General features: G+C 36.9%; 3 protein-coding genes across 8 annotated transcripts in view; 2 read left to right on the forward strand and 1 right to left on the reverse strand.

The window, feature by feature from the left end:
• Positions 1 to 8,571: 8,571 nt before the first annotated feature.
• The window catches only part of b4galnt1a (beta-1,4-N-acetyl-galactosaminyl transferase 1a), a 43,980-nt gene continuing 25,061 nt past the window's right edge, over positions 8,572 to 27,490 (forward strand). The window contains exons 1-2 of one of the 4 annotated variants that reach the window (XM_056734011.1): positions 8,572 to 8,654; positions 9,677 to 14,352. In XM_056734011.1, the coding sequence (XP_056589989.1) occupies positions 9,683 to 11,203 (1,521 nt within the window). In that variant the 5' untranslated portion in view covers positions 8,572 to 8,654; positions 9,677 to 9,682 and the 3' untranslated portion in view covers positions 11,204 to 14,352. The other 3 variants (XM_056734012.1, XR_008904899.1, XM_056734009.1) reach the window with 3 other exon arrangements.
• On the forward strand, positions 14,549 to 20,466 carry tac3a (tachykinin precursor 3a). 3 transcript variants are annotated; one of them, XM_056734015.1, is made up of 7 exons: positions 14,565 to 18,998; positions 19,342 to 19,457; positions 19,527 to 19,626; positions 19,709 to 19,741; positions 19,837 to 19,890; positions 20,053 to 20,134; positions 20,287 to 20,466. In XM_056734015.1, exons 2-7 carry the CDS (start codon positions 19,356 to 19,358, stop codon positions 20,303 to 20,305), a joined length of 390 nt encoding a protein of 129 aa, XP_056589993.1. In that variant the 5' UTR covers positions 14,565 to 18,998; positions 19,342 to 19,355; the 3' UTR covers positions 20,306 to 20,466. The 3 variants fall into 3 exon arrangements, with proteins under 3 accessions (XP_056589994.1, XP_056589993.1, XP_056589992.1); XM_056734016.1 differs by having other exon boundaries at positions 14,549 to 19,457; positions 20,056 to 20,134; XM_056734014.1 differs by having other exon boundaries at positions 14,574 to 19,457.
• c1galt1la (core 1 synthase, glycoprotein-N-acetylgalactosamine 3-beta-galactosyltransferase 1, like a) lies at positions 21,586 to 26,341 on the reverse strand. Its single transcript, XM_056734013.1, is given in 5 exon segments — positions 21,586 to 22,230; positions 23,018 to 23,076; positions 23,079 to 23,681; positions 23,963 to 24,235; positions 25,968 to 26,341. Coding segments are annotated over 5 exon segments (1,302 nt in total). The 5' UTR covers positions 25,996 to 26,341; the 3' UTR covers positions 21,586 to 21,891.

The raw sequence follows: 27,490 nt of genomic DNA on the forward strand, positions 1-27,490 counted from the left end.
GGTTGTTTTTATTCTGTGGTTGAAAAGTGAAAGGATTTTGTTCATCAACAGGCCTTTTAAAGGTAAGCACTGATTTCTGAAAAAGACTCTGTTTATGATAACCTCTATACAGTGATTAAAGGCCACATTCTGTATATTGCATAATTGTAAAATCTTTATTTTATATATATACCGTATATAGCTTTTGATTTTTGTTATTAGGGAGGGGTTGTTAGACTAGTTTGTCAGGCAGATCTGGCAACCCAGATTCATTATTGCTTTTCTATAATCATACATTTCTGTAAACGATTCTCTTTAAATGAATTCATGTCAAAAAGTGAATGCATTACCGTGGTTCTATTGCAGATTGATATTGTTGTTAAGCTGTGTTAGATAAAGTGAACCTGTAAAAAACAACATTCATTTAACTTAAAGTGAAACCCCTTTAATGTTTAAATGAAATCCCTCCCTTTAATAACTTCAAAAGATAGGGATTTAATTACACTTCCCATGTTCTCAAATCATTGCACATTTAATAACAAAACGGAAATTGAGGCCTCAAAGTGTGCCATTGTAAGTGGCTTTATTTTCATTTTAATAAATCAAATTGATTTTTACGTCTTACTGTGGTCTACTTTCAAGACTGCCACATGGGACCCCCTTTTAAAACGTAAAACCCCAAATCTATTTTTTATCCGAAAGCATCAGTTAATAAAGTAAGATGTGAATATCTTCATGGCATGTAAACCAACAAACACAAATGTTCCCCAAATCATTCGCACAGTTCATTGAAAGTACGTTCTCTCTACCCGTTCTCAACGATCTGCGTATGAATAACACACCTTTGCAATATCGTGTAATACAGTTCAGTGTGTGTATGATTCGCCAATGTTTGCGTGCACATCGGTGGAGAGTGGCCATTTTGAAACGTACATGAAGAGGAGACACTAAAAGAATAAAAATAATACCCTTAAGTTTTGGGGTTTGGGTTATTGGACGCACACTGACAAAAGGTTTAGGTTTGGGAACTGGTTAATATGACAAATTGCTGTTTAATGTGCACACACGGTAAAATTGATGTATCATATGCACACAAAAACAGGCATATGCACGCACGATTAAACTTTGACATAACTATTGCACGATATTGCAACAGTGTGTGTTATTTATATGAAATTTATGAGAATGGTTTGTTCTCCAACGGTCTTAATACTACGGTATTGATTTCCCCACCCCCTTCAGTCGTCAGTTTTTTTAATTTCCACAGAGATGCTGTGTTCTCCTATGCCATGTTGCACTCATATGTGTTGGAGAACATGGGTTTATGTAGCCCATCTACATCCCAGCAGTGACATCAAATATGTCGAGTGAATGCCGGAGGCAACACTCCTCTCTATAGCTTTCAATTTCACAGTGTGACACCCACCTCAGAGAGAGAGAGAGCAACAATGTGTCGGGGGTGTCCTGATGACTGTTGGAAAGGACATTTGACAGGATTTTTTAATTTTTTTATTTCGAGTGACCCTGCCTCCATGATCAATTAGAATTGTGCGTGTATCTTGCAATAGGACTTCAAAGGAAAGCAACCAATCGTGGTAATTGAAGAGGGTGTAATTTGTTATATAATGAAAAGCAAAAGGTCCATTATGATGTTTTTAATGATCGAATTGAATTCATTTCCCAGACTGAAACTTGCTTCAAGTGGCCTCGGCAAAAGGGCCACATACAAATGAAAAGAAAAATGCATCCTCTTGATTAAATAGAAGCTTGTAGTGTTTCTCTGATGATGTAAACTGATATGTTTTGTTTTGTAGTGAGCAAGAACAGTTCTGGCAATAAAAAATGGTTATAAATATAAAATCATCAAAAGAATCATTGCAATGTGATGACAAGTTTATATTCTAAGACGAAGCACTAAATCATCACTGCAAATGTGAAAACAAAGCAAAGTAATGTAGCTTTTATGACATGTTAGCTGGTGTTATTTATACAAATACATATACACAAAGTTAAAAAGAATGTTTCTATGTAACTGGATAAACCTTAATACAACAGTAATATTTCAACATGTAAGCGATAACCTCAGTTTTTATCACACTTTTTGTCTTCTCATGTTGCCAGTCTTTCACATTGCTGTTGGATGACTTTGTCACACTTGAGGTTTGATTTTTTTTAATTACAACATACAATCGACTTGAAAGGTGACGATACATGTAGAATTGCTGATTAAATGAAAATCTGGAGTGGTCTAATTTTTTTATCTGATCATCATCGTCTGATCATACTGTGATTTTTCAAAGCTCATCTTTAACTTGTAAGTTGCGCGTATTGGGTTAAATGTTACAATACGCAACATCACTCCTTGAATTTCTGTGACACTTAAAAAAACGATTTAAGTTTGTGAAGAATTCCCAGTTCAAAAATTATGATTAATGACAAATCTGTCTTCTTCTGTTTGTTTGTTTGCATCCAGATGTTTCCAATAACGTCGACGTTGTAATCTTTCTCAGTTTCCCCAGGTTGCTCCGGCTAAACAATAAAAGCTGGCAGGTTCAGGTGTGAGCTCATCAAAGCGATAATTACACCAATTTTCCTATACGCATCCTGTCATAAGAGATGCTATAGACAGGCACAAACAATTGTTGTCCTTTTCCCCAAAGCCGCAAAGAAATCAACTTGTAATAGATTCATTTCCAGGCCAAAATTGTCCATTTGGTGCAGCAAGACATTTACAGCAACTAGCGGAGACAATAGCTACAATCCAACTGGGGCTTAGATTGAAAAATGTGTAGATATAGACATGCAGACAGATTTAATCGCATACTGTTTTGTTTGCTTTGCAACAGTGTAGCTTGCCACAATGATCTTGTTGAATGAAGACTTATAGAGCTTGATTCTTTTACATATATAACAGTATACAGTATATTAAAGTGCTTCGGCATCACAGAACTTACCGTAAAACCAATTACTGAAGTGAAATGAAATTTCTGAGAAAAGAGAAGACTTGATTTGGTTTGAGACCTTATACGCTCTGTTCAATATAATTCTTTTGGTTTTCATCCATTAAGATCTCAAGGACGGACAGCTTTGTAGATGAAACCACAACAGCACGCAGGAAACCAGGCATAGAATACATCTGTGTTGTGAGGCAAATATGTTTGAAAATAACTTCAGACTAAAATTCGGGTTTTCTCTGTATGACTACTGTACACTGTGTATGGACCATACATCTGACATAAACATTTTTATTGATTTAATAAGAACATTTAAAAAGTTTGGGTTAGAGAACACTTCATAATACTTAACATTTTGTACAATCAATTTAAACACACTAACAGGAACAAGTAAATATACACATTTACAAAAAATACGAATGACAGTAGTTGCTTGCTATTGCATGAGATATTTTCATCATTAGATATCCTTCCCGTAATGCTCTGATTTTAGTGTCCACAGCTGTAAAATCTTTCAGTCCGATCAGTTATAAATCTAATAGCACACCTCTTTTTAACAAGCCGCACCATGCTCCGAGGTTTATAGAGGATCATGTCTTAAAGGGACAGTTCACCCAAAAATAAAAATTGTTTACTGCCATTCGAGTTGTTCCAAATCTGCATTCATTTCTATTCTACATTTACATTTCTTCATTTGGCAGATGCCTTTATCCAAAGCGACTTACAAGTAGGAGAGCAAATAAACATTATGTCGACACGCTAACAGTTGGCTACCGTTAGTTTACTACTAGGAGGATCAAGTGAGCAAGGGAGAGAATGAACAACAATATTTTTTGTTTTAGACACAAGACATAGATGGTTTCAAATAAATGAGGAACGGGTATGTTTTGAGTTGTTTTATGAAAGTTGTGGAGGATGCTGCAGTTCGGCTGGCAGTCATTCCGCCACAGGGGAACTGAATGAGTAAAGGTTTTGCAAGAGATTTGGTGCCTTGCTGTGATGGAACAACCAGGTGTCGCTCAGACCGAAGATGACAGGAGGGGATGTAGACCTGTAGCAGTGAGATAAGGTAAGGGACGAATTTGCCGTAACTGTTCTGAAGGCCAGTGTCAGTCATTTAAACTTGATGCGGGCGGAAATAAGGAGGGGTGTTACATGGTTCTTTTAGACTGATTGAAAACTAGACATGCAGCTGCATTCTGGATCATTGGCAAGGGCTTGACTGAATTGGTCGTAGGGCTGGGTCTCGATTCTGATGTTACGATTCGATCCGATTCCAATTCACAAGCATTTGATTCGATTCAAATCTCGAGTCAAATCTTATAGCTTTAATACAAATCCTATAGATTTTTCAAAAAAAGATCAGCACAAAATTTGCTGTAAACAGGAGTTGCAATCATATGAACTGCTGCATTTTATGCAATGTTAAATTGATGACACCCCCTCATCTGCCATGTTAATTAAAGAGTACATAACTAGTGATTTTTAAGCTCCAACTTTGGTTCAACAACAAGTTTATGTACATAGAAGGTGTAAAAACACCCTTATTTCATAGGCAGTTATTCTTACTATACTTCTTCACTGACTCTCAAATGATTCGTTCTGCGATTCATCTGTCTAATCCCCTCCTTTCCGCTACCCTAGTCTGATTTAATTGGTCAGATGGTCTAGTCTGCTGTGATTGGTCAACCGCGAATGAGGCTCACAAGCTAGTGTTTGGGGGTGAAGAGTGATGTTTTCGCAGGCAGTCCTAGCTAATAGTAAGTTGGTACTATATGTAGTGACGTAAAAAAACATTAGTCCAGTTCAAGCAAGCTCAATACAGCTGGAGCTAGCAAGCCAGACAAAATGCCACTCCACACTGGTTTGTGCTGAGGAACACAGAGATAGAGTAACATATTCTTTGTTCTCTTGAACACAAAATAAGATATTTTGAAGAATGCTTGGAACCAAACAGCTCTTGGCCACCGTTGACTAATATGTACAATGGTAGTCAAGAGAGCCCCAGAACTGTTTGCTTTCCTACATTCTTCAAAATATCTTATTTTGTGTTTAAGAGAACAAAGAATATGTTCCTACTATGATAGTCAATGGTGGTCAAGAACTGCTTGGTTACAAGCTTCTTTATTTCGAACAAGTTGAGGGTGAGAAAATGAAGACAGAAATTTCATTTTTGAACTGTTCCTTTAAAACACAACTGGCGACAGATGTTTAGAAGAGAGTCTGTTTACGGTGCATGTTATGACAATAATCAAATCACACCACACTGGACTGATGGTTATGAATGGCATTTGTCTGTAACTTAGAGAGACACGACCATTCGGGGTGCCCGCGGTCATTAATCTTTTCCGTGTGTGCGTGCATGTGCGTGTGTATGTGCGTGCAGAGAGGAGCCATTGGGAAATGATGGCATGATACCATCAACAACCTGTCAGTCTTTCTCTGGAACATTCTACAGCATGACGAACGAAATAAGACTCTGCGAATATAAAGATTAAAAGCATTTATTACACGGCTCTTTGGAATGCTTGATTCTGATTAGCCGGTTGCAACATTTGCAGTTTCGTTATTCCCAGATAACAACCTCTCAAAAATATTTTTGACAGGTTTTTTGACAAATTAAATATACATTACATGCATTATATTAGTAAATGATTCAACCAAATTACATGTTAGGTACATTTGAACATTGTTTCTTACCTTAAAACCGAAAGTAGACGGCGGAAGGTCTGCATTCCAGTTTTTTTCTCATGTGGCAAGTAGCTCTGTTATAAGCGGGATAAAGCTTATTTCTGCGATAACAACCGGCTGTCTGTACATTATACCTTCCATAATGTATTGATGAATATCCAGAGGAACAAGCATGATTAAGAATGTCATAGTCAATATATTTACACTGTGCATTGAATAGTATGCGAATGACTCACATTATAGTTAGTCAATATCAAATAATACACGGCAAGATAAAGTGACATTGAACGCATCATCATCTACATCTTTGTAATTGAAAATTTAACCCAGCTAATGAGGCAGAGGACAATCAGATACAGAGTGCATCTGTTTCTCCAGACAGCTTATTGAAACATTTCCACTGTGCTTACAAATAGGACAGCCTGTACAATATTACAGAGACTTTACTGTAAAACATTTAATAGAGTCTACTCTTAATCCAATAATCGCACTTTAACCCTTCAATCATACAGTTTTTTTATGTCAAGGCTGTTGACAAACGCTATTCATACATTTTCTTCCTCCACCTCGACCACCATGACCCCGCAAGTGAAAGACGTCAATTAAGTGTGCATTTGGCCAACAGCACCAATCACAAAGGCAAATATTCTTTATACCAACTGACAGGCAGCAAAGCAAAGCAATGACTCAACAACAAAGATGAAGCCCAGAAAAATCACATTTTCTAAAGTCTGTAAAATGACAGGCACAGTGACTTGTTCAGAAAACTTATGTAAAAACACTTCTGCTTCCTAACTGATGTATAAATATACATAGAGTCCTGTGTTAACTTATGAATCTGCTCAACACACACATATCGGAGAGAACGCAAGATCTCTTAACAGCTCATTTATGGAAAACCTTTTTGTGCCAGCTCTCTTGGTGGTCAATACCTAACTTTCCATCCAAGGCCAGTGTGACCTCGGCTTCACAGGAAAACATTAATGGGAGACTTCAAGGGCAGTGTTTCAGGTGGAGTTATCCCTTGTGTTCTGTCAGAAATCGTTAAGCACCGTCTCCAAACGTTTCCAAAGCAATAATCATACCTATGTGTATGTAATGGATCTAGATTCTAGAGACCTGCATGAATAATGTCTTTAATAGACTCTCAATTCCTTTGTCCTTCTCCAAAAAAGAAACGTCAAAAGTAATGAGTAGGTGAGAGCAGCATTATTGCTTTGGAAATTACTTTTACACCCATGGCCTTTACCCCTAGAGAAGCCATGTGTTGCTATAGCAATAAATCACTTTTTGGAAAGCCTGAGGGCCTGGTTATTCGCGAGGCTGACCATGTTGTTTATTAGCGCATTCATCCTTCAGTCTTACAGACACGTTCAATTCTACGCTTTACAAAGCCGCATTCAAAACAAAGCTTTGGGCCAATTGTAGTGGTTTGCTCCAATTTTGACAGAAGCAGACGTAATCGGTCTTGTATAATTGCTGGATTGAAAGGCACCTCAATATTTAATGCACGTCGTCGGGTGCCACCAAAAGAATTGTGGCCCGTAGGTGTCAAGCGATGAGCAACGTCGGTGCGGGACAAATTGAGCATGACGAAAAGAAATAAGATGAAGAAATCTGGTAAAGATTGATCCCCCTTTTGCAATCAGGGACTGCATAATGGCAGTCAGACAACTTTAATCCTCTTCAATCTGACTTTCTGTTATTGCTTGGCCTATCCTGATCTCTGCAGCATTGCAATTTCCCTTAAACATTTTTGATGAGTGCCGAAGAAATAGGAGAAATGCAAGCGTCGTGAGCATCGAGGCCCTCATCTGAAGGCTGGTTTGGGAAGTGATTGGTCAGTCACGGATGCTGCTATATCACTGGAATCAGAAACACGGTTATTTTGGCATCATAAGAGCAGATGTATTTTTCACATTCTACGCCGGACTGATTGAGTTCCTGTCTGATGTGCTAAAAAAGCAGCGCAGCGCCTGTTTTTCGTAGAAAATAGGACAGTCTTTGCCAAGGTAGAGAATAGAACAAACCTTTTTGATCATCAGGTGAATGAAACTCATCAGTAATGTAATAAACTGACTGAATAAGAAAGGTGGTCTCAAAGGGCAATACTTTTGTTATGACTTTGAGACCTAATTAAAAATTTCTACAGTATGTACAATGGTCTGAATGTATGCATAGTAAAACATGGGTTCGTACTCATTAAAGTGTTCATTCCAGCAAGAGTAACAAAACGATTTAATTAGATGAAGGTATATGAGAGGAAGATAGTGATCTCCAGAGAAAATAACACCAATCTGAAATACAAATCTACATGCTGTTAAAGGGATAGTTCACCCAAAATGAAAATTCTGTCACCATTTACGCACCTTCTTGGCATTTCCTGTATGACTTTCTTTCTTCTGCAGAACACAAAATAAGAAACCGTTGTTCGGTAAACAACATTCTTCAAAAAAAAAATTGTGTTCTGTATCACTTTACTAAGATGGCTGTATCGTTAACATTATACAACTTCTTGCTACAGTCCTTAAGCATTATAACATTTAAAATAAAAACTAAAAACTTTCATTATTATATTAAATTTGCAACACAGAAACACCTTAAACATCCCCAATGTGCTGAGTTTTGCATAGTTTATATTTAGAGATAAAATGTCCGACCTGCAACCTTCTTAATAAAATTTAACTTTCAGAACTTTCTCTTGTAAAATGGTTTAGCCTTTTAAAACTTAACTTAACTGCTTTCCATCCGCATCACAAACTTCTATTTTCATCAACTTTGTTTACATTAAGAAGCAGGAAACTGCTCACAACTCTTGAGATCCATGTCTGTTGTATTTATAGTACAGTGGTCATGCTGTTAGTGTCTGTGAAATGGAGTCTTGCTCAATACTCAGGACTTGTTTACTGTGCATTGCTATCAATAGCAGGTATGGACTTTGTAAGCAGAGTAAAGTGTCTGCTGTCTCGGTTTTTGTAATGTGATGTCATCTGCTATCCTTAATAAATTACAAGAAGACCAGCTTTTATTGTGAGTAATGTATAAACCATGTTTTATACTGTGTTTATACTTTATAACCATGTTTGTAATGTAACATGCTAGACAAGGTGACTGAGGAAAACAGAGAACTATACTGGCTGGGAGATCTAAATATTGATTGGCTGTCGGATATTTGTCCTCTGAAGAATAAGCTTAAAACTATGACAGACACCTGTGGTTTATCTCAATTAATGGATCAGCCAACAAGAATTTCTAGTAACAATACAAGATCTTTAACATCGAAATGTATTGATCATATTTATACTAACAATCTTGATGTGTGTTCGACACCTGTTTCTGTAACAGTTGGATTTAGTGATCACAACTGTATTGCGGTCTCTAGGAGAACTAAGCTACCTAAAGCCTGTCCTAAAATTATTATGAAAAGATCTTATAGGGCATTTAATGAGGAGAGTTTTCTAAATGAATTGGATAATATTAAATGGAATTTGATATGTGACATTGATGATGTAGATGCATCTCTTAATTTATTTATGGATTGTTTTATGAGAGTTGTTAACAATCATGCCCCATTAAAGAAATTTACAGTTAAAGCCAAAAGGGCTCCTTGGGTTGACACGGAGTTAAGGAGCTTAATGGCTCAAAGGGAAGAGGCTAAAAAGGTTGCGGTTCTTTCTGACTCGTTTAAAGACAGAAAATGTTATTGTATTTTAAGGAATCAGGTAACCAAGGTGAACAGAGTGAAAAAGAAAAAATATTTTCAGAAGAGAATTGACGATAGTGGTACAGATTGTAAGAGAATGTGGAATGTACTCAATGATATCATGGGAAAAAAATCTACTCGTACTTCTTTTGTTGAATGGAAGGGAGTTTATTTGACTAAGCCAATACAGATTGCAAATTATTTTAATGATTATTTTGTAAATAAGGTTTCTAACTTTAGAGAGACAATGAAATCCACTGTTGATTCCAACTTAAATGAGCTAATTGAAAGGTGTATTATGAATGATAAACTGTGTAGTTTTGAATTTCATCGGGTTAATGTTGTGCAGGTGGAAATGTTGCTGAGATCTTTGACTGTTGGTGGGTCTGTTGGTACAGACAACTTGGATAGTCGGCTGTTGAAGTTATCAGCTGGGCATATCTCTAAACCAATCTGTCATATTTTTAACAGATGTCTGATTGATGGTGAGTGTCCAAAACTTTGGAAGGAGGGTAAGATAATTCCTTTACCCAAAGACACAAAATCAACTTTCTGTGGTTCAAATAGTAGGCCTATAAGCATTTTGCCTATTCTAAGTAAATTATTGGAAAAGATTGTATTTAAGCAAGTGCAAGATTATTTTTCTAACAATGATTTGACTACGATGTTTCAGCATGCTTATAGGTATGGTCATTCAACCTGCACTGCAATGACACAAATGTCGGATAGCTGGCTAACATCAATTGATAATTCAATGCTAGTGGGTACACTATTACTGGACTTTAGTGCGGCTTTTGATGTGATCGACCACGAAATTTTGATTTCCAAACTTATTAGTTATGGTTTCACTTCCTCCGCAATCAAGTGGTTTAAGAGCTATTTGTCGGAGAGGTCGCAAAGAGTTTATTTTAATGGTGCATTATCGTGTAGCAAGTCTTTGGATTGTGGTGTTCCTCAAGGAAGTTGCCTAGGACCTTTGCTATTTGCAATTTTTATAAATGATATGCCCTATATACTCAGTAAGGCTACATTGACTATGTTTGCTGACGATACTACTCTTTATTATGCAGCTCCTACATGTTTAGAGCTTAATCAGGTTCTGTCTTGTGAGATTAGCAAATTGTATAACTGGATCAAAACAAATAAACTTGTTCTAAATATTTCAAAAACTATGAGTATAATATTTGGTTCGAAATATAGATTATCTGATTATCCTAAACTTACTTTACATGTAAATGGTCAAAATATACAGCAAGTAAAAAAGGTAAAGCTTCTTGGACTTTGGCTTGATTCCACACTGTCATGGTCTGATCACATTAATACAGTTGTGGCTAAAATGCGTAGAGCTGTTGCAGTTGTGCGTAAATGTGCACAGTTTCTAAATTCACAGCTATTTAGTCGTGTTGTGTGTACGTTGGTTTTGTGTCATTTAGATTACTGTTCTGTTGTATGGTCTGCTGCATCAAGTAGTCATTTAAGAAAATTACAAGTGGCTCAAAACAAGGCTGCAAGACTGGTTCTTGGTTGTTCTTCGAGAACCAATGGTGCGGAGATGCATGAACGTCTTGCTTGGATGTTGGTCAAGCATAGACTATCTGCTAATATGTTAGTATACCTTCATAGAATTATTACCATTCGGACTCCTACATTTTTTTATGATAATATAATTTACTATTCAGATATGCATTTACATTACACAAGAGGGGCGAATAGTCGACAGATCTCTTTACCCCTACCTAAATCTGACTCTATGAAGAGGACAGTGTTTTATAGGGCAATTGTGTTTTGGAACAATCTTCCAGTTGGGGTTCGTGAAATTAAGGGAAAAACTGGTTTTAAAAAAAGACTAAGACTGTATTTGTTGTTAACATCATAAGATTGTATTATGTGACACTTATTTTATTTAATTTTATATTTTATTTTATTTTTTTTGTTCTCTCATGTGTATTTACATATGATATATTTGGGAGTAATTGTGATTGTAATTATTGGGTTTTTGTATGTATTGTTTGGACCCCAGGAAGACTAGCTGTCGTTTCGGCGTCAGCTAATGGGGATCCTTTTGAAATAAACAAATAAACAAATAAACAAATAAACCAGTTAAATATAAACTTTATCCTCGGCGCCTCGGATCCTATCCACGTTAATACAGAGTAAATATTTTTTTCAAATTATAGAGACATAAGATTTATCTTCATGTATTACAGTGAACCTAATAATTTTATAAAAAAATACAGGTTTGCATATTTGGCACTTAACTATATTAATGTCAAAAGGGTTATAGACGATTTCATTGGACGCACGCACCTAGTTCGAAGTTAACTTCTGGTCTGTGTTTGTTGATCGATCTTGCTAGTGGCTAATAATATATATTGTATTTTATTTCTATGAATATTTTATTATATAATATTAAACAAACAATTTGTTCAATTTTATTGTATATTCATTTGGCTCGTGTAACTTTGCCGCATTTAAGTTTAGCCAAGTAACGGTTCTTCTACTGGTAACCCAAAATAATACTGGCTAGACGTACTTTCAATTTGCTTGCTAATGTAATTTGCTTTAATGTAATTTTCCTTTCCTTTGCACAACTAATCTGTGTACATTGCCTTTTGACTTTGCAGAATGATGCATGCAAGATGGCAAAAAAGAAAACCATCTTGCTGGTCATTTTATGTGACATGGTACGCCAGTTTATTGTAGTATGCCCAAAAATGGCTTCCGTTGGTTTCATGAAGGCTAATCATTATTTTTCTGAAATATCAGCTCATTTATAGCAGGCAGATCCAACCACAGATAATCTTTTTAATTCTACTTAATGCATTCATATTTTCTGTTCAATAGCTGTAGTCAGGCAGCAATGATTTCTTTTTGTAAACTGATTTTGTCAATATTCCAGTGTTTTCTCACATTGGGGTAATCTTTTGACAAGCAAAAATGTTTAAAGTGAATGATTAAAGATTATATTGTCACACTGCTAAAAGCCAAATGAGCATAAACACATTTTCATATCACGACACGGTCCTAAGCATTAGTATGACAGACAATGAATAAATAATATAGCAAAGACTCTATTTCCAAGTCTCCAAATAGCATTTTGATGGCCCAAATGAATATACAGACTTGCTTTTCCACTTACACTGGAAAATCTACTCATTTCTTGTATAATTTTGTGGCATATCGCTGATGGGGATGTGTTTTAACAACACGAGGACAGACTGGTGTGCTGCCTAACAACCCTAAATGTCTGTGTAGTGCAGAACGTTCAACTCTTCCGATAAGAGGACACAATCAGACTCAAATTAACATTTAGATGACCATAAAACCTTGCAAGCCAGTGGGAGGCGAACTCAGGAGGAGTGTGAGGTCGCAGTCTACCCCAGAAGACCCGTGGGTTGCAGACACGCAAAAGGAGGTACGACTCTGTCTCACAAGCTATTACAGCTAATTAATCAAATTAGTGTAATGAATGTGTGTGAGGTGACATATACAGTGGAAAAAACTGGACATTCTCCTGTCTGTTTTATTTCTGGCTCAGTTGTGTCCCCTCTGGGTGACACAAGCAGCAGGGGTCTCTGGACTACATTGAACTCACCCCACTGTTAGACACGTCCCGACACACGCAGGCACCTCCGACGTTTCATTGGCTATCAACCCTTGGATGTCCTGCTGGATCCTGTCTCTACATTAAGCTCCCTTGAGCCTTACAGCTTCAGTGACACTCCTCCACCCTGGCTTTTAATAACTCTCTAGTTGTATCGGCTTTTGCGACAAAGATTCACTCTGCTGCATCTGCGGCCCCCACGTTCTGAAATTCGTTCCTTGCTGCTCTTCTCTTCATCCATCCATAAAGCTGCCACAAACTTGGGGAATGTGAGGTAGATTTACTGCAAGAGTGTCTTTCTGTCCTTGAGCTGGCAACCATTGTAATGTTTCAATAGACACAAGCCTTTGAACTTAAATGTGAACAGTCCAATACAAGTTGCGGAAATAGGGGTCTCGTGGCCCTAGCTGACACAGCAGAGAGACAACGCCGTTCCGCCTCCGTAATTTCCTAAGCTACAGATGTGATCTTCACCTAAATGTGAAGTCACGATGTTACCTTTACAGCTGGCTTTTCATAGATTTTTGCTTACGACGTAGCTGTTGATTCTGACTGCTTATGTAAGAGTGAATCAAATGCTTTCCTGTGGCTCAGTGGTTAGAGCATAGCACTCACAACGCCAAGGTCATGGGTTTGATCCCAGGGAATTGCACATAGTCAGAATTAAATGTATAGAACCATGCAATGTAAGTCGCTTTAGATAAAAGTGTAAAATGCATAAATGTAAGTTTTGTAAAACAGGAGTTTTTGATATTCAACTTTTTACTCTTGTGTGAGTATAGCATTTAGCACATTGCATTGTGGACCAAATCTAAAGAGAGATTAAATATGAAATTAAACATTTATGCAAACATGATTTTTAAAAGATTTGTGTTGCAGATGCAGATAGAAAGTGATAAACAATTTCCACTTTGCACATAGTACTATACTAATACTCTGAAATACATTGCATGGTTGTAGTACAATTTTTTTAATGCACCAAAGCTCAGATCGGATCAAGTTACAAAGGAAATTGTTTAAAGGGGTCATATGCGCGAACACGTGTTTTTATTTGTCTTTGGTGTGTTATAAGATCCCCATGGATGTATGAGACACTTAAAATTGGAAAAAAAGATGGATTCTATCTAAAAGCGAATGCTCACCCAGACCTGCCTGAAACAACTCATGTAACCACACCCCCACAAATCTACATCAGTTCGTCAGATTTGAATTGACTAAGACCGTCCAAATGTATACGCAAGTAAGTTCGGCGTATCTGTCAGTATAATTACTTTGGAACCTGATGTTCCAAATATGGTAAGTAGCGTTATATTTCCGTCACAGGCTTGTAGTAATCGACCTATCACTACGCACATGTTAACTGGCCGTTTCAGAGAGGAGGAGCAAAGAGGAAATACAAACATGCACGGTATGTCATGTATACACATTGTATTACATCTAAAACAAATGATAATATTCGTTTAAGCCGTGTCATATGACCCCTTTAAGAAATGATCCGGTGCATTTTAATGCAATAAAATTATAAATAATTCCTCCAAGCCTAATTATCAAAATCAGATGATATTTGAGGATCTTCCAAAAGAAGCTCACAATCCAATAAAGCTTATGATCTTGTATATCCAGTTTATATATAACTTTGTTAGCTTATTAAAACAGTAATAAGTTATTACTTGTTCTCATTTGTCACTGGTCTCCAGTTACAACATCATCTTTCTAGTTGTGTTTCTCCCAGACTAACATACGTACTGCCGTGCCTGAGTACGACTTCAACCGATAATCTGATTTGTCATTCACTAGTCCATCATGTGTCAAATCTCATTTACGTTTCTCTCCTTGCATTGAACAACAAACAACATTGCACATAATTAATCCTTGAAGTTATTCAAAATCAATACAGTGACCATGTCTATATGTAAAAAAGAGGTTTACTGTACATGCAAAGAACATCTAAATGCTCATTTTTTATGAGCATTTTATCATTTTATTATATGTAAATGCTGGGAATTCTTATTATTTAAATGTTATGGTACCTCTGAAATGAACACACTATAGCCTTTGACAACACTACACAAATACACAAGTAAGGCGCTTTCAATCGTTTTAAGTTTATTAGGGAAAAGCCTTAAAAAAAACACATCAGTTCTCTTTTTCCCTGAAAATCATACCAACACACTTTACACTAATTATCGATTCTTTAACCTTCAAACTTTTCTGGTATATTTCTTATTTTATAAAAAAAAAGTTTAGATGTTCTTCCAAAGCAAACCTAGAAAAATAAAAAGTGAAAGTGACTGTTGTGGAGTAGGCGGGACGAGAACGTGACTCGAGGCTGTATCACGGAGGAGATTGGGAGCATAAGAGGACGAGCGACATGACCGTCAATGAGAGAGGACCAGGCCTGGCTTTTAGTTGTGGTTTGTGTGTGTCGTCGGCACCGTGAGGGGATGCAGGCTCTCGATTATTCAAATGTTTTATTAAATGTTTAAATGTTTGCCGGTTCCCTTCTCCTTCCTTCCTTTTAATAGAACTTTATTACAGTGACCTTTTGGTCAGATATGGTGACCCATACCCGAAATGTGACCTCTGCATTTAACCCATCCAGAGAGTAGTGAACACATGCACAGCAAGTCGTGAACACACTACACATAGAGCAGCTCAATGCAGTGCTCAGGGAGCAAGTATAGAGCGTTGCTCAAGGGCATCTCGGTCGCTACCCGCCGGCCCTGAGGATCAAACCTGCGACCTTCTTGTCATGTTTCCGACTCTCTACCATTAGGCCACGACTGCCCATAATGTGCTTATATAAACCAAAATATTGCCTTAACACAGTTCAAAGTGCCACATAACGTAAAAAAGGAGTATTCTAATCTAAACAGTTGTCTCAGGAACTTGTAAAAAAAATGTTTCTTGATGCTGTACATACTTCTGTGTCTTTGTAGACACCTGATGTCATTGAAACCCAGATTTATGTAAACCTAACTCTCCATGAGCACTTACAAAAAGTATATCGAGTCTGAACAAGCAATTTATCCAAAAAGTGAGAAGGTTTATGAGATTGGAAGGCACAGTTGAGAACATGATTTCCGAACACCAGCTGCCACAAATAAAGTGAATGCCTCATATCACATTAATTCGATAAAAAAATGTGCTGTATGTTCTTGAGAGAGCTTGACTGATTCCTGTTTTCTCATGAGCATCCTTCGGTAAACATACACTTTAGATGACGATCCGCGATAATTGCCATAATTTTTTCCTTGCCAGCACTATATGGCTCCCTCTTACGTTTTGAGTGATCTAAATGATATCTAATGCTGATAGCGCAATGGCGTGAGTTTGCCATTCATGGCAACCACTTCCTGTAGTCCCCCTCTCAACGGCAGGGGCCCTCCACCCTAGCATGCTCTAAATAAACAGTCCTACGGTGTTCTCCTTTGGGTTCTCATTGATACTCCCAGGATGTGGCTGTGAGATCAAGGGAAAGTAAACTCATTAATTATGAAAGAATGCAATTAATTGCTTTTTCTAACCCTACTGCTGTTAGATCTGTCTCCCATCCTTTCCCGTCTCCCTAATCTAACCCATTGCGTGATCCATGCGGCGCAGGAAGAGACATATATGGGTTGGGGCTTATTACTTAAACATCAGAATTGTAATTCGTTAACCTTTGGTAAAACCAGCCATTTGGTACTCTGACCTGCCCTTTGTCGTTGGGGACACGATGTACCCACAAGCCGGAGCTCAGTTTGATAACTGTGGCTCAACACAGCCAGCAATGAAATCCAAACGCGCATTTTGAAACGCACATGGTTTGCATAGCACAGCAACAGTATATTCACCAACATGTCTTGCAGTGAGAAATAATTGGTATGCAGACAGTGAAGCATCTCTGTTGATTGTTACGTGGTAGAATATCATTGTGTATTAAAAGGATTATAAAGCTAACAGAATGTATAAAGTGAATTTATAGGAATAGGTTTTAAGATATTTAACATGTGACAACATTGTTAGGTTAATGCTAATAATGCAAACACATGCTGCTTTTTTGTCTTTAAAAATCGGAATAGACAATAAACAATATGTCAATAAATGCCAAGTAATTCAGATCATTCATTCTGCATTTCTTTTTTATTTAATACACAGTTAATAAAACACCAGAAAGCAATGGTCCAATTCCAGACAGCAAAAAAAAACTGAAATCAATTATTATTGGTATCTGAGATGTGTAAGCGGACAGTCTCTAAAGAAAAATGGTGAAATTGGGATAAACAATCTAACAGGAACTCGTAACTATTTTATGAGGTGGCTAATTCGTATGAATTTGTACAATCTTATTTGTGCGGTTTAGTTTCGTGCGTTTTGCTTTCGCACCAGTGAAGTTAGATTATGTTTGGGGGAGGGTCATCAGTGTTGCTTTTTTCTAATAATCATATGCAGTTGTATGATTTACATTGTATGAATTCAAATTACCCACAGCGTAAAATAAACACAGATTCACATGGGATCAGGTTGGATTATTCTTAATCTGCCCAAATATATTTCTGGACAGAAAATCAATGACTAAACCTTTGACATAATTTTATAAAGACTTTTATAGGGCATTTCTATGGCCCAATGAAAGCAGATGAGGATTTCCAATTTACGGTATTTTACAAAAAAACTACAAAATCCTGGATAAAGAAAGATGGACATCATTGACTACCATAGTAAGGAATATTAAAATTGTGGTAAAATATGACCTAAAACTATTTGTTTTCCTAAACTAATCAAAATATCCCATTTTGTGTTCAACAGAACAAAAATGATAGAATCATTTTTCCAACTATGGAAGTCAATAGAGGTTAATAACTGTTTGGTTACAAGCATTCTTTCAAATATCTATCTCGGTGTTCATCAGAACAAAGAAACATACTGGTTTAGAACAACTTGAGTAAATGATGACAGAATTTAACATCCCTTTAAAATCTAATATTCTTAAAATAATCATTTATATTACACCCAGCCCTAAACCTACCCATCAATCTTAAGGCAATGATTGAATATTGGAATGCTATTGGATCAACATAAAAATTGGGATTAAAACTGATTCAGGGATCCTTCCTTCAACTGGAAATGTTGCCTTATAGGAATGAAAATATAACATAGAGGAGCCTAAATCTAGACAATATCACACATGAGCAATGAAAACGATGAAGACAAGAATGATGGGAATCATCATAATAATCATGACGTGGTCGTATCGATTTTATTTCTTTCATGAGCAATCGGCTTGGTGCTGCTGTTGATGAACAGATCAGATCTGTTCTCCAACAGGAGCTTCAAAGCACATCTGCCCTTTTGCATGTTGCATACTGAGTGTGGGCAGCAACTAATGGATGTTCCCACTAATCAACCCTGTACGTCGCCAGGCCAGTGAGATGCCCCTTCAAGAAGTCCATCGAGTCTGAGAGACACCGTGCTCAACGTTCATCGTTCCATCTGTGTAATTGCTTCCTTGAGAGATTACATTCACATCAGTGACACCAACAATTAGGCAGTCAGGAGGAAAATACAACAATAAGGTACTTAGCAGAGAAAATAAGCATTCAGATAAGATATCGGCATACTCTTAATGAGTCAACAAACATGACATTTGGATGAGCATATGTGGATCTCACGCAAACGTTTGACCAACCCATCCAGACAGATCTCTTCCAAAGCCTTGTCCTCAGTAACCCCCCAAAAAGTTACAAAAACAAGCTTAAAGTTTCAAGAATTCAAATTACGAACAAGTGATGATGGGGGTTGACAAAGGGGGCTATGGTTATGTCCATTTAAGGAATGCCTGTGATGTCAGGATCTCGATTGCATGGTCATCGCTGATGCACACAACAAACCTAAACCACACCTACACTGCGACATCTGATTGGACTTACGCACATGTTGCTATCATTTAACAATCAGACAGAGATCCCCCGTCTCTGTGTCTCTTGTCTGATAGTCCATTACAAAAGGATTGTACTCCTCAACCATAAACTGCAACTCAGCTGCGCTTTTTACCCGTTTCCACCGAGCAGTAGCCTCAGCTCAGGTAAGTGCCAAATACTTTATTGTATTGTTATTGATAAGTTGCCATCATACATTTTGGAGTGATCTCTAGTCAAGTTAGATTTTGGGAGGGTTACGTTTTCTAAATATTTTGAAACAGAAAAATATTTTGTTAGCCACAAACACTTGTAAAGGTTGTCAAATGCTTCAGTGCATTTATCTCCATAATCATTTAGAAATCAGTATCCTGACAAAATGTCTTAATATGTAAATTTCAAGTTATTAATTGGTTAGAAATCACTGTATATTGTCTAGGTAACAGTGCATTAAATGAAGTTTCATTCAAGAAGTAGCCTTCTGTTAACCACACATTTATTTCTCCTCAGATTGAGAAGTAAAGATGTGCCGTGGACTAGTGTTACTCTTCTTGGTTTTGGTGCTTGAAACCCGATGGAGTGAATCCAGCTGTCAGCAGCCAGAGTCGCAAAGACCAGCTTCAAACGTAAGCCTAATAACTTTAGTCTTCATAAAACCTAACAGCTTAAGTAAAACCTTATCATTTCATGCACAGGAGGGTCCAAGTTTTCGAGTGTCAGCTCATAACTTGCTTAAGAGATACAATGACATTGACTATGACAGTTTTGTCGGATTAATGGGACGCCGCAACGCCGGTAAGTGCATTAAACTTGTTTTTCTTTTCTTTTTCAACTTACTTTCTGAAAAAAAAAAGAGTATTTGTTCATTGTTTTACAGATGCAGATGATAGTATACCATCCCAACGTAAAAGTAAGACATCCCCAATGGGCTTTCAAATACATATTTCTTTTTTTTATGTTAAAACTCTATGAAACTAAAAATGTTATGATGATTTATCATTTTAGGGGAAATGCATGACATCTTTGTTGGGCTCATGGGTCGACGAAGCTCCGACTCTGGTAACAGCGCGTTCTCTTAGTAGAACATTTCATTGCTTTTTGCAAATAAAGAAGCGATTATTATCACCTAAGCCACAATTTCACGTTTTTTTTGTTAGATCTCCACCTTGAGCTCTTTCATTTAAATACATTAAAGCATCTCAAACCTACTGTTAAATTTAGCAGATGCTGTGCGTCCGTGGAGGAAAGAGTACCCAGACGCGAATGGAGGAGGAGGCATCTTCTTCAACAAGTGCAAACTGAGGTGAGAGATTTTGGGAGGCTGTACCGCCACCTGCAGGCTCTCTAAATATATTACAACGCCATTTCCCTGCAGTACTGTTTGTGCATCTATTTTTTGTTTTCAAGTATTTGAGTTTATTAATTTGTATATTTACGCTATACATTTCCCTGCAGGTTTCGTCGGGGATTATAGGCATTTCATACCCAGTCAATCGTCTGTTCGACCCTGTCAAGACAGCTTCTTTTCAAAGCATTTCTTTGAAGTGACAACAAAAAGTAATAATTTATTTTACGAACGTGATAGAGCAAAAGTACATTTCTATAAAATTAATCAAATAAACATGATTTCCTATAGTGTGCCCGTTTCATTGTACTGCAAATTATACATTTACATAGACTGTAGATAGCCACATCTACATAACATATGTCCGCATTTCAATATCTTTATAGAAGTCATTCAAAGTTATTTTTGCTTCCTAATGTATAAAACATGATTTTTGTAAATAAAAACATGATTGATCAGATCTCACAATGTTTCCATTAAAATTTAATAACAGCAGAATGTAAACAGACTATAGCCTATATTTGTTCATTAATGATCATGTAAAAGTGTATTACAAATCTGTGTTGTGTAGACTTTGGTGGAAAGATCACATTAACATTTTAATGTCCTTTGTCACTTTCATCACAATATATTATATGACTCTCTGGGGGGAGGGTCTCATATATTCTGTTTGTTAGAAAAACTTGAGTCTGTTCTGAGGGCCTGTAGTATTTTCTTTATAATTAGATCGCAGAATGAACTATTGACAGTACTAATGATTAAAAATAGGACTTAAAGGCCCGGTTTCACAGAGGAGGTTTAAGGCTAGTTCCAGACTAAAATGAATGCGTGACCTGTTTTAACTGAATACAACTTGCCAGAAATATCTTAAAATATATCAGTCCTATTGTTTTGTCTTTAGATCCACACCAGTAATGTTATAAAAAATTGTTTTAAAAAATATATAAGCGACATAAATATCTGAATTCAACTAAGGCATAGTCCTGGTTTAAGCTAAATCTTCTCTGTGAAACCAGGCATAAGTGTCTTGACTTCATTGATAAGGCATCTAAAACTCTGATGCCAGGAAGATCTTTACAAGGTTCATACAGTGTGGCAGCTGAGAAATCCTTAAACAATGAGAACCTTGTCTGAAAGTGAAGGTATGTTTCTCCTTTAGAAAGCACACTTCATCACATCAAATGAACTTCGGAAGACTTAGTAAAACACTGTTTTTAAAAAATCCTATCACATTAGATGAGAACAAAATCGATAAAATGATACCCTTTATAAGTTCACTTAAGGCTATGAGCTGATCGGCTGTCTAAAGTCCAAAGATGGACCCAATCAGACAAAATTCTTCCAACCAAAGGTTGTTTAGGCTATCCAGAGGCTAAAATGTTAAAAATAATTCTGTTCTCACACCAAAACAAGACGGCAAAGCAATTTATTAAAACAGACCAAAAAATAAATACACTGCATCAGGTACCTTACTACAATATGTGCTCTGCAGATTTGTAGATAAGGTAAGTAGTAGTTTATCAAATAATCAAACCAGTTAAGAGGTGTAAATACATCTGCTCGGTACACAGTCTCAATAAATAAAAACGCTACACAAGTCCACTATTCATTTCCTTATGTGCAATATTTGACTGTTGTTCTACTGCACATAATAATGCCACATTAAATTTAATTTTCATTCACATATCAAAACAGGATCACATTGAAGACACTAGCTATTCTTGACTCTGATGTGTTGATGTTAAGCTACTGTCCATTGAGTTTCCTTTCTGTGTTCCATTTGTAAGTCTCTCATTCTGAAAAGTCTTTCTTGCTTCAGTTCTTTGCTTCACTGCGTTGGATGTTTTTTTGTAAACATGCTCCTCTGTTGTCTGTGGTACTTTGGTGGGCTTCACAGTTTGGGGGGGTGGGTCTAGTACAGCAGGCTCCGGAGGCTGATAGCGATGCTGATAACCGTATGCTCTCAAACCATATGTGTAGTACTCAAGAGTATACATAAGCAAAGGGTCTACGTAGTGAAAAGACACTGCTAAATCTGAGCAGCACTGTGGACCCTGTTGGAAAATTTGAACCAGACATCAGGGAACAAATAGAAGGCATTTAAATAGAATTAAATCAATTTGAGTTTTATCATAAGATATTAAAAATGTATTTAAAACAGTTTTGGACATCTGCTGTATATCCAATTATCATGGCAACAGCAACAAAAATCAGAAATGTTTAACAAAAAGGTACTAGAGGTGCTAAAGTTTCTACATTTTGAAACGATGCCATTCACAATCAAAACTTAAAAATGTGAATTACTGTAAAAGTCTGTATTTGATCACCATAATCTAGTTGAATGTTTACACACTATGAATTCAAAATAGATTTAATAAGAATAGCACTTCTCTTCTTTTCTTTACCATGACAAGATGAAATCACTTGTTTGCGTCTTGTTTTCGTGTGGCTATTAGCCAGGGAGTCAGAATCACATCATCAAGTTTATAAAAGAAAAGCTATCGACAAATTCTGTCCTCTATCTGTATCCATTGTTAAAAACATGAGAAGGCGAAAATTATCAGATGCAATTTCATTCCCAAAATAGACATCTCAAACAAGATGCCGATTTCGTATAAATACCACAAATATCTTGAATAGAAAATTACTTTTGATAGTTTAATAGATTAGTTCTTAAAGCTTTTGAGAAACAAAGTTTTACTTCTGTAAGAAATCATTAGCAAAGGATAACTATTCGCTTGCTGTGTGTCGATGCGAGAAGCTATGAAATGAAAAAAAATGACAAGTCCACATTCATCAAAGCTGTTCATAAATCAAAAATGGTTTGAGTGCGTGACTAACCTCTACAATAGGATAGAAGCAGTAGTTCCAGTACCAGAAGGTCTTCGAGAACTTCCCGTAAGATGATGTTCAGGAATGAAGGGATGGAAGGTTTCTCGCAGTAGCGTGTCTCTGGAGTCACCTGCTACCACGCCCATCTTCTCCAAACACTGACCCATAGCAAGGTCCTCCACTGAGGTGGTATGAGTGCAAACTTTAGTGTTAAAACCCTCCACGAATCTTCTGAGGGCCTCCTTACTGAGCACGTAACCCGCTCCGCCGCTCATGTAGCCCTGCTTGGCGTACGGCTTGAATCTCTTGCCGAAGTAGATGGGCTGATCCGCCGTGTAGTTGGACAAGATCCAGCGCAAGTTGTCCACAACAACAAAAGTGTCATCGTCGGCTTTGAGGAACCAGTCTGCATCATTACCGTGGTTCTTCAGTACGTAGTGGAAGGCCCGAATAGTTTTCCAGTACAGCTGGTCACGGCCTTCTCCAGTGCCGAGGCCCACCGTGGGAAAGCTTCGGTCTTCTTCGGAGCTCATGAACAACACTACATTACAGTGTCGAGTCCATGTGGCCTTTACGTGGCGAGCCTTTGACTGTAGATTACTGGGCCCTGTCATCACCCAGCACAAGATACGCACATTCTTAAATAGCTCATCCGCAACATGATCATCCTCTCCTGAAAAAAAAAAAAGACAGATATATCACATTCGACCATATTTCTGTACAATAAAGAGAATTTTCTAAAACAAAACAGTCCTGAATAAAATAAGTGCTGTGTGCGAGATCACATATTATTGTTACTATAAAACACACTTTCTCCCATAAAAAAAACATTCCCGACACACTGTTAAAGTGAAAGTTTTGCATCAACTGTCTTACCTTTCAATGCCTTATATCATGTAACAGCAAGTAATGAATGTGATAAATTATGCACTAGAGGGCAGTGTAACTCTGTACCTGACTGGTGGGGCAGTTTAAGGTTGATCAGGGAAGATCCATCCACTCTCCGGGTAAGATTGTTGTTGTTTGGCTCTGGCCCCGGTGGAGTAAGGTTCTTACCGTCACGCTGCCAGCTGAAGCTCTCCTCAAACCACACCTGCCTCAAGAAGACGTATAGGGTACAGGTGCCCACCAGAAAGCCCAGGGAAAATGCACACCTTGAGTTCCCCCCTTTCATGGTGTCCAATCCGTAGACTGTACACAACATGGATGTAGTGTCCTTGACGTCACCTGTAGGTTTGAGAGAGAGACCGGAAGGTTGCCTCTCGGTCCAATCAGTAATTTTTGACACATTGGTCACTGCATGGCTGTAAAAACATTGGTGACTTTCGCTTTGTTTTCCACCTTTGTGGGGTGCTTTTTTCCAGTTCCACAGATTGGTCACAAGATGGTGTAGATTTCTTAGGTTATTATTACATCTTTATTTTATAAAAAACAGCCAGAGAATTAAACATTTCAGAGAACTTTTTCTGATCTTAAAATGTAGTATATATATATATATTGGTATATGTTTAGGTAAAACGATAATTTTTGTTTCATTCTGTGACTAATATTTCTCGCAAATTTCTAATAAAATATTTAGGGATGTGGCCATCAAAATCTCACTGTACGATAATGCCTCTAATGCCTCGGTATAACGTTTGCGTTAAGATGTTTATTGCAATATTTTAAATGACAAATGATGACTTGGAAACGTGCCATAAGAATCCTATTTTCTTTTTCCTCAAATCATAATTGTTATTAAGAGGTATGAGTAATAGTATGATATGGGTCAAATGACCTAAAAATCTCTTCTATAAAATAAAATAATTGCACCAGATGGACCTTGCCAAAGGTAACATCTATTATGTAGGTTACACTTTCCCTGTATACTGCAGTATAAAAGTAGTTTTAAAGTATTGTAATGCATAATTGTTATTACAGTTAAAACATTATAACACTTAGCAATTCATTGTTACACTACACATTTTAAATTGGTTATACTTCTTGAAAACTACATATAATCCATTACACCACACATTATGAAGAATTATAATGCATTTTCCACTTTAATAATGCATTATACATATATGATTCAAGGAAAGGGTTGCCATTTTTTTTTTAAACGTTCTCTATGTTAGGCCCGGAAGACCTATCGTTTCATACGATATTCAACACGATATTGATAATATTGTCACATCCCTAAAAATATTGTTTCTTTTTCCATTTATTTGCAGAAAATGAACACTGGAGAAACAAGTCAAAATAAAAGACCTCAAATACACAAAGAAAACAAGTTCATATTCAATAGCGATAAGCATAGTGGTTTAAGCGATACAACAGTAATATTTGTACATGTATTTAGTTAAAGACTACAGGTCTTTGACACTGCTGTTGGATGACTTTGTGACTCCTGAGTTTTGATTTTATTGAAATTCAACGGACACTAGAATGGAATGACCACAATACATGTAGAAATGCTGATTTGCAAGTAAAATTAGGAATGGTTTCTTGCTTTTTGTAAACAGCTGTGTGTACTACGAAGGTTTAAAACGTGTTTTCTTTATGGTGCTACAATGGCAAGTCAAAGACAAAGCCTGCATTTTAAACTTGTTACCTTGGATGGCTGATAAATCTTTGTTCTTGTCCTAATTTCTTAGAATTAGACACCTGCTCCTCCTTATCCTTCAGTCTTTAAGTAAGACGACTACTTTGACTGCATCTGCTTAATGCCTAATATACATTTATTTAACATTTTGTTAAATATACACAAGAACACTTTACCAAAAAAACAGAGATTTTTAGAGCTTTACTTAATTGTTTATAATGTAGCACATTCTGGTTTTATATGTTTGGATGCTGGTTTGTGCACATTCCACAGATATGCCGATATCATATGATGGTATTGAATGAATACACATACCGATATGACGCTTTTGTTGACTTGTGATGTGTACCAGAGATCAAGGACAAAGGCGCATACCTTTCAATCTTTTGTCACCACTCCGCATGCACCTCACCGACCGTCATACGTGTCTGTAGAATGTTGAGAGCCATGTTTTAGGACTCATGTCTTCAAGCTTTCCCCCCGGATTTTAAGCACTTGACCACAGAATCGCGCGTCAGGTTGTGCTTACTGCGTGTTATTACGTCAATGCGTAAGCAGACGCAGAGGATTTCTGATGGATTCCAATCTTCCGACCTATTTTGTCTAAACACAAGCTTTTCAACAATTTTTTTGGGTATACAGCTTGTGTTAATTTGGCCCAAACGGGCTTCCGTGTGTGCTCTTGCTGGATAATAGAGCCTCTGTCATTATCGATAAGCAAAGGCTGTCTTTATTAGCATCACCGGTAGTTTGCCATGTCGACGTGTTTGATTGGAGGAATCGTCATTCTGTTGTCATGGAGGCCCCGCCTACTCGGGGGGTCTTCTCTTTAAACTAGATTTTTTACTTGGAAAATTAAGTTCTTCTACATCCAGTAGATGTCGCCATTCGCTCGTATACACGTGTACCTATTTTAATAAATTATATAACTGACGCTTCACTTAATTATCAAATGATAGATAAACGTTACATATTTACATTTAGGCATTTGGCAGATTATTTTATCCAAAGCCACTCACATTGCTTTATCCTATACATTTTACATAGGTATGTGCAATCCCATGGGATTCGAACCCACACCTTGCTCTTTCCACTGAGCTATAAGAAAGCAATAGCTTTGAAAATAATGAACATATGAAATAATGAATGAATAAATACCTTAATGGAGCTGTATTTTAATGTTTGTGACAGTTATTGGCAGTGGTCTTAAGTATTTGAATAGATGTATTTAGTAACTGTACTTAATTATCCTTTTGGCTACTTTGTAGTATTGAAGATATTAGCAACTTTTACTCTCTACTTGACTACATTTTTTAACAAGTATATTTAGTCTTTACTCCACTGCATTTGTAATGAGCAATTACACATTACATTTTGCATGGCACCTATCTTTTTTGCAGCAGTTTATTTTTGCTAAAGAAGAATTAATTAATGGCATTTACAGGACATTGAAGATACTATAATCTTGTGGATTTTGTCCTAATTTACTAAAACTTGTCAACATGGCTTCTTTATGTGAATACAAGTGCAGTATCAGGTAGATGTCAATCGTTGACGGTTAATATGTAAAATGAGGACATGCAGCTGGCGGTGACGCCAAATCAGCATGTCCAGTGCAAAAAGGCTTTGACTTTTTAATTTAACTTAACATTATTTTATTTATCCGTTATATTGAAGAGACCTTTTTGAAGGACTTTGGTTTACTTATGAGCACTTGGTCTTAAATGATCCTTGGGTGTTTGTAATAGACGTAGGTTATGGTGTAGACCATGATTTGTTGCAAATGTTATAATTGTGATTTAAGAAAATAAATGCTCTCCTCACGAATCAACTGCTCCTTGTTTTTCACTGACATGTCTCCTTACTGTGGAGGAATAGTGCTTCTTTGAGCCTACATT

This window comes from Triplophysa dalaica, chromosome 20 (genome assembly GCF_015846415.1).
Source record: "Triplophysa dalaica isolate WHDGS20190420 chromosome 20, ASM1584641v1, whole genome shotgun sequence".
NCBI classification, from domain to species: Eukaryota; Metazoa; Chordata; class Actinopteri; order Cypriniformes; family Nemacheilidae; genus Triplophysa; species Triplophysa dalaica.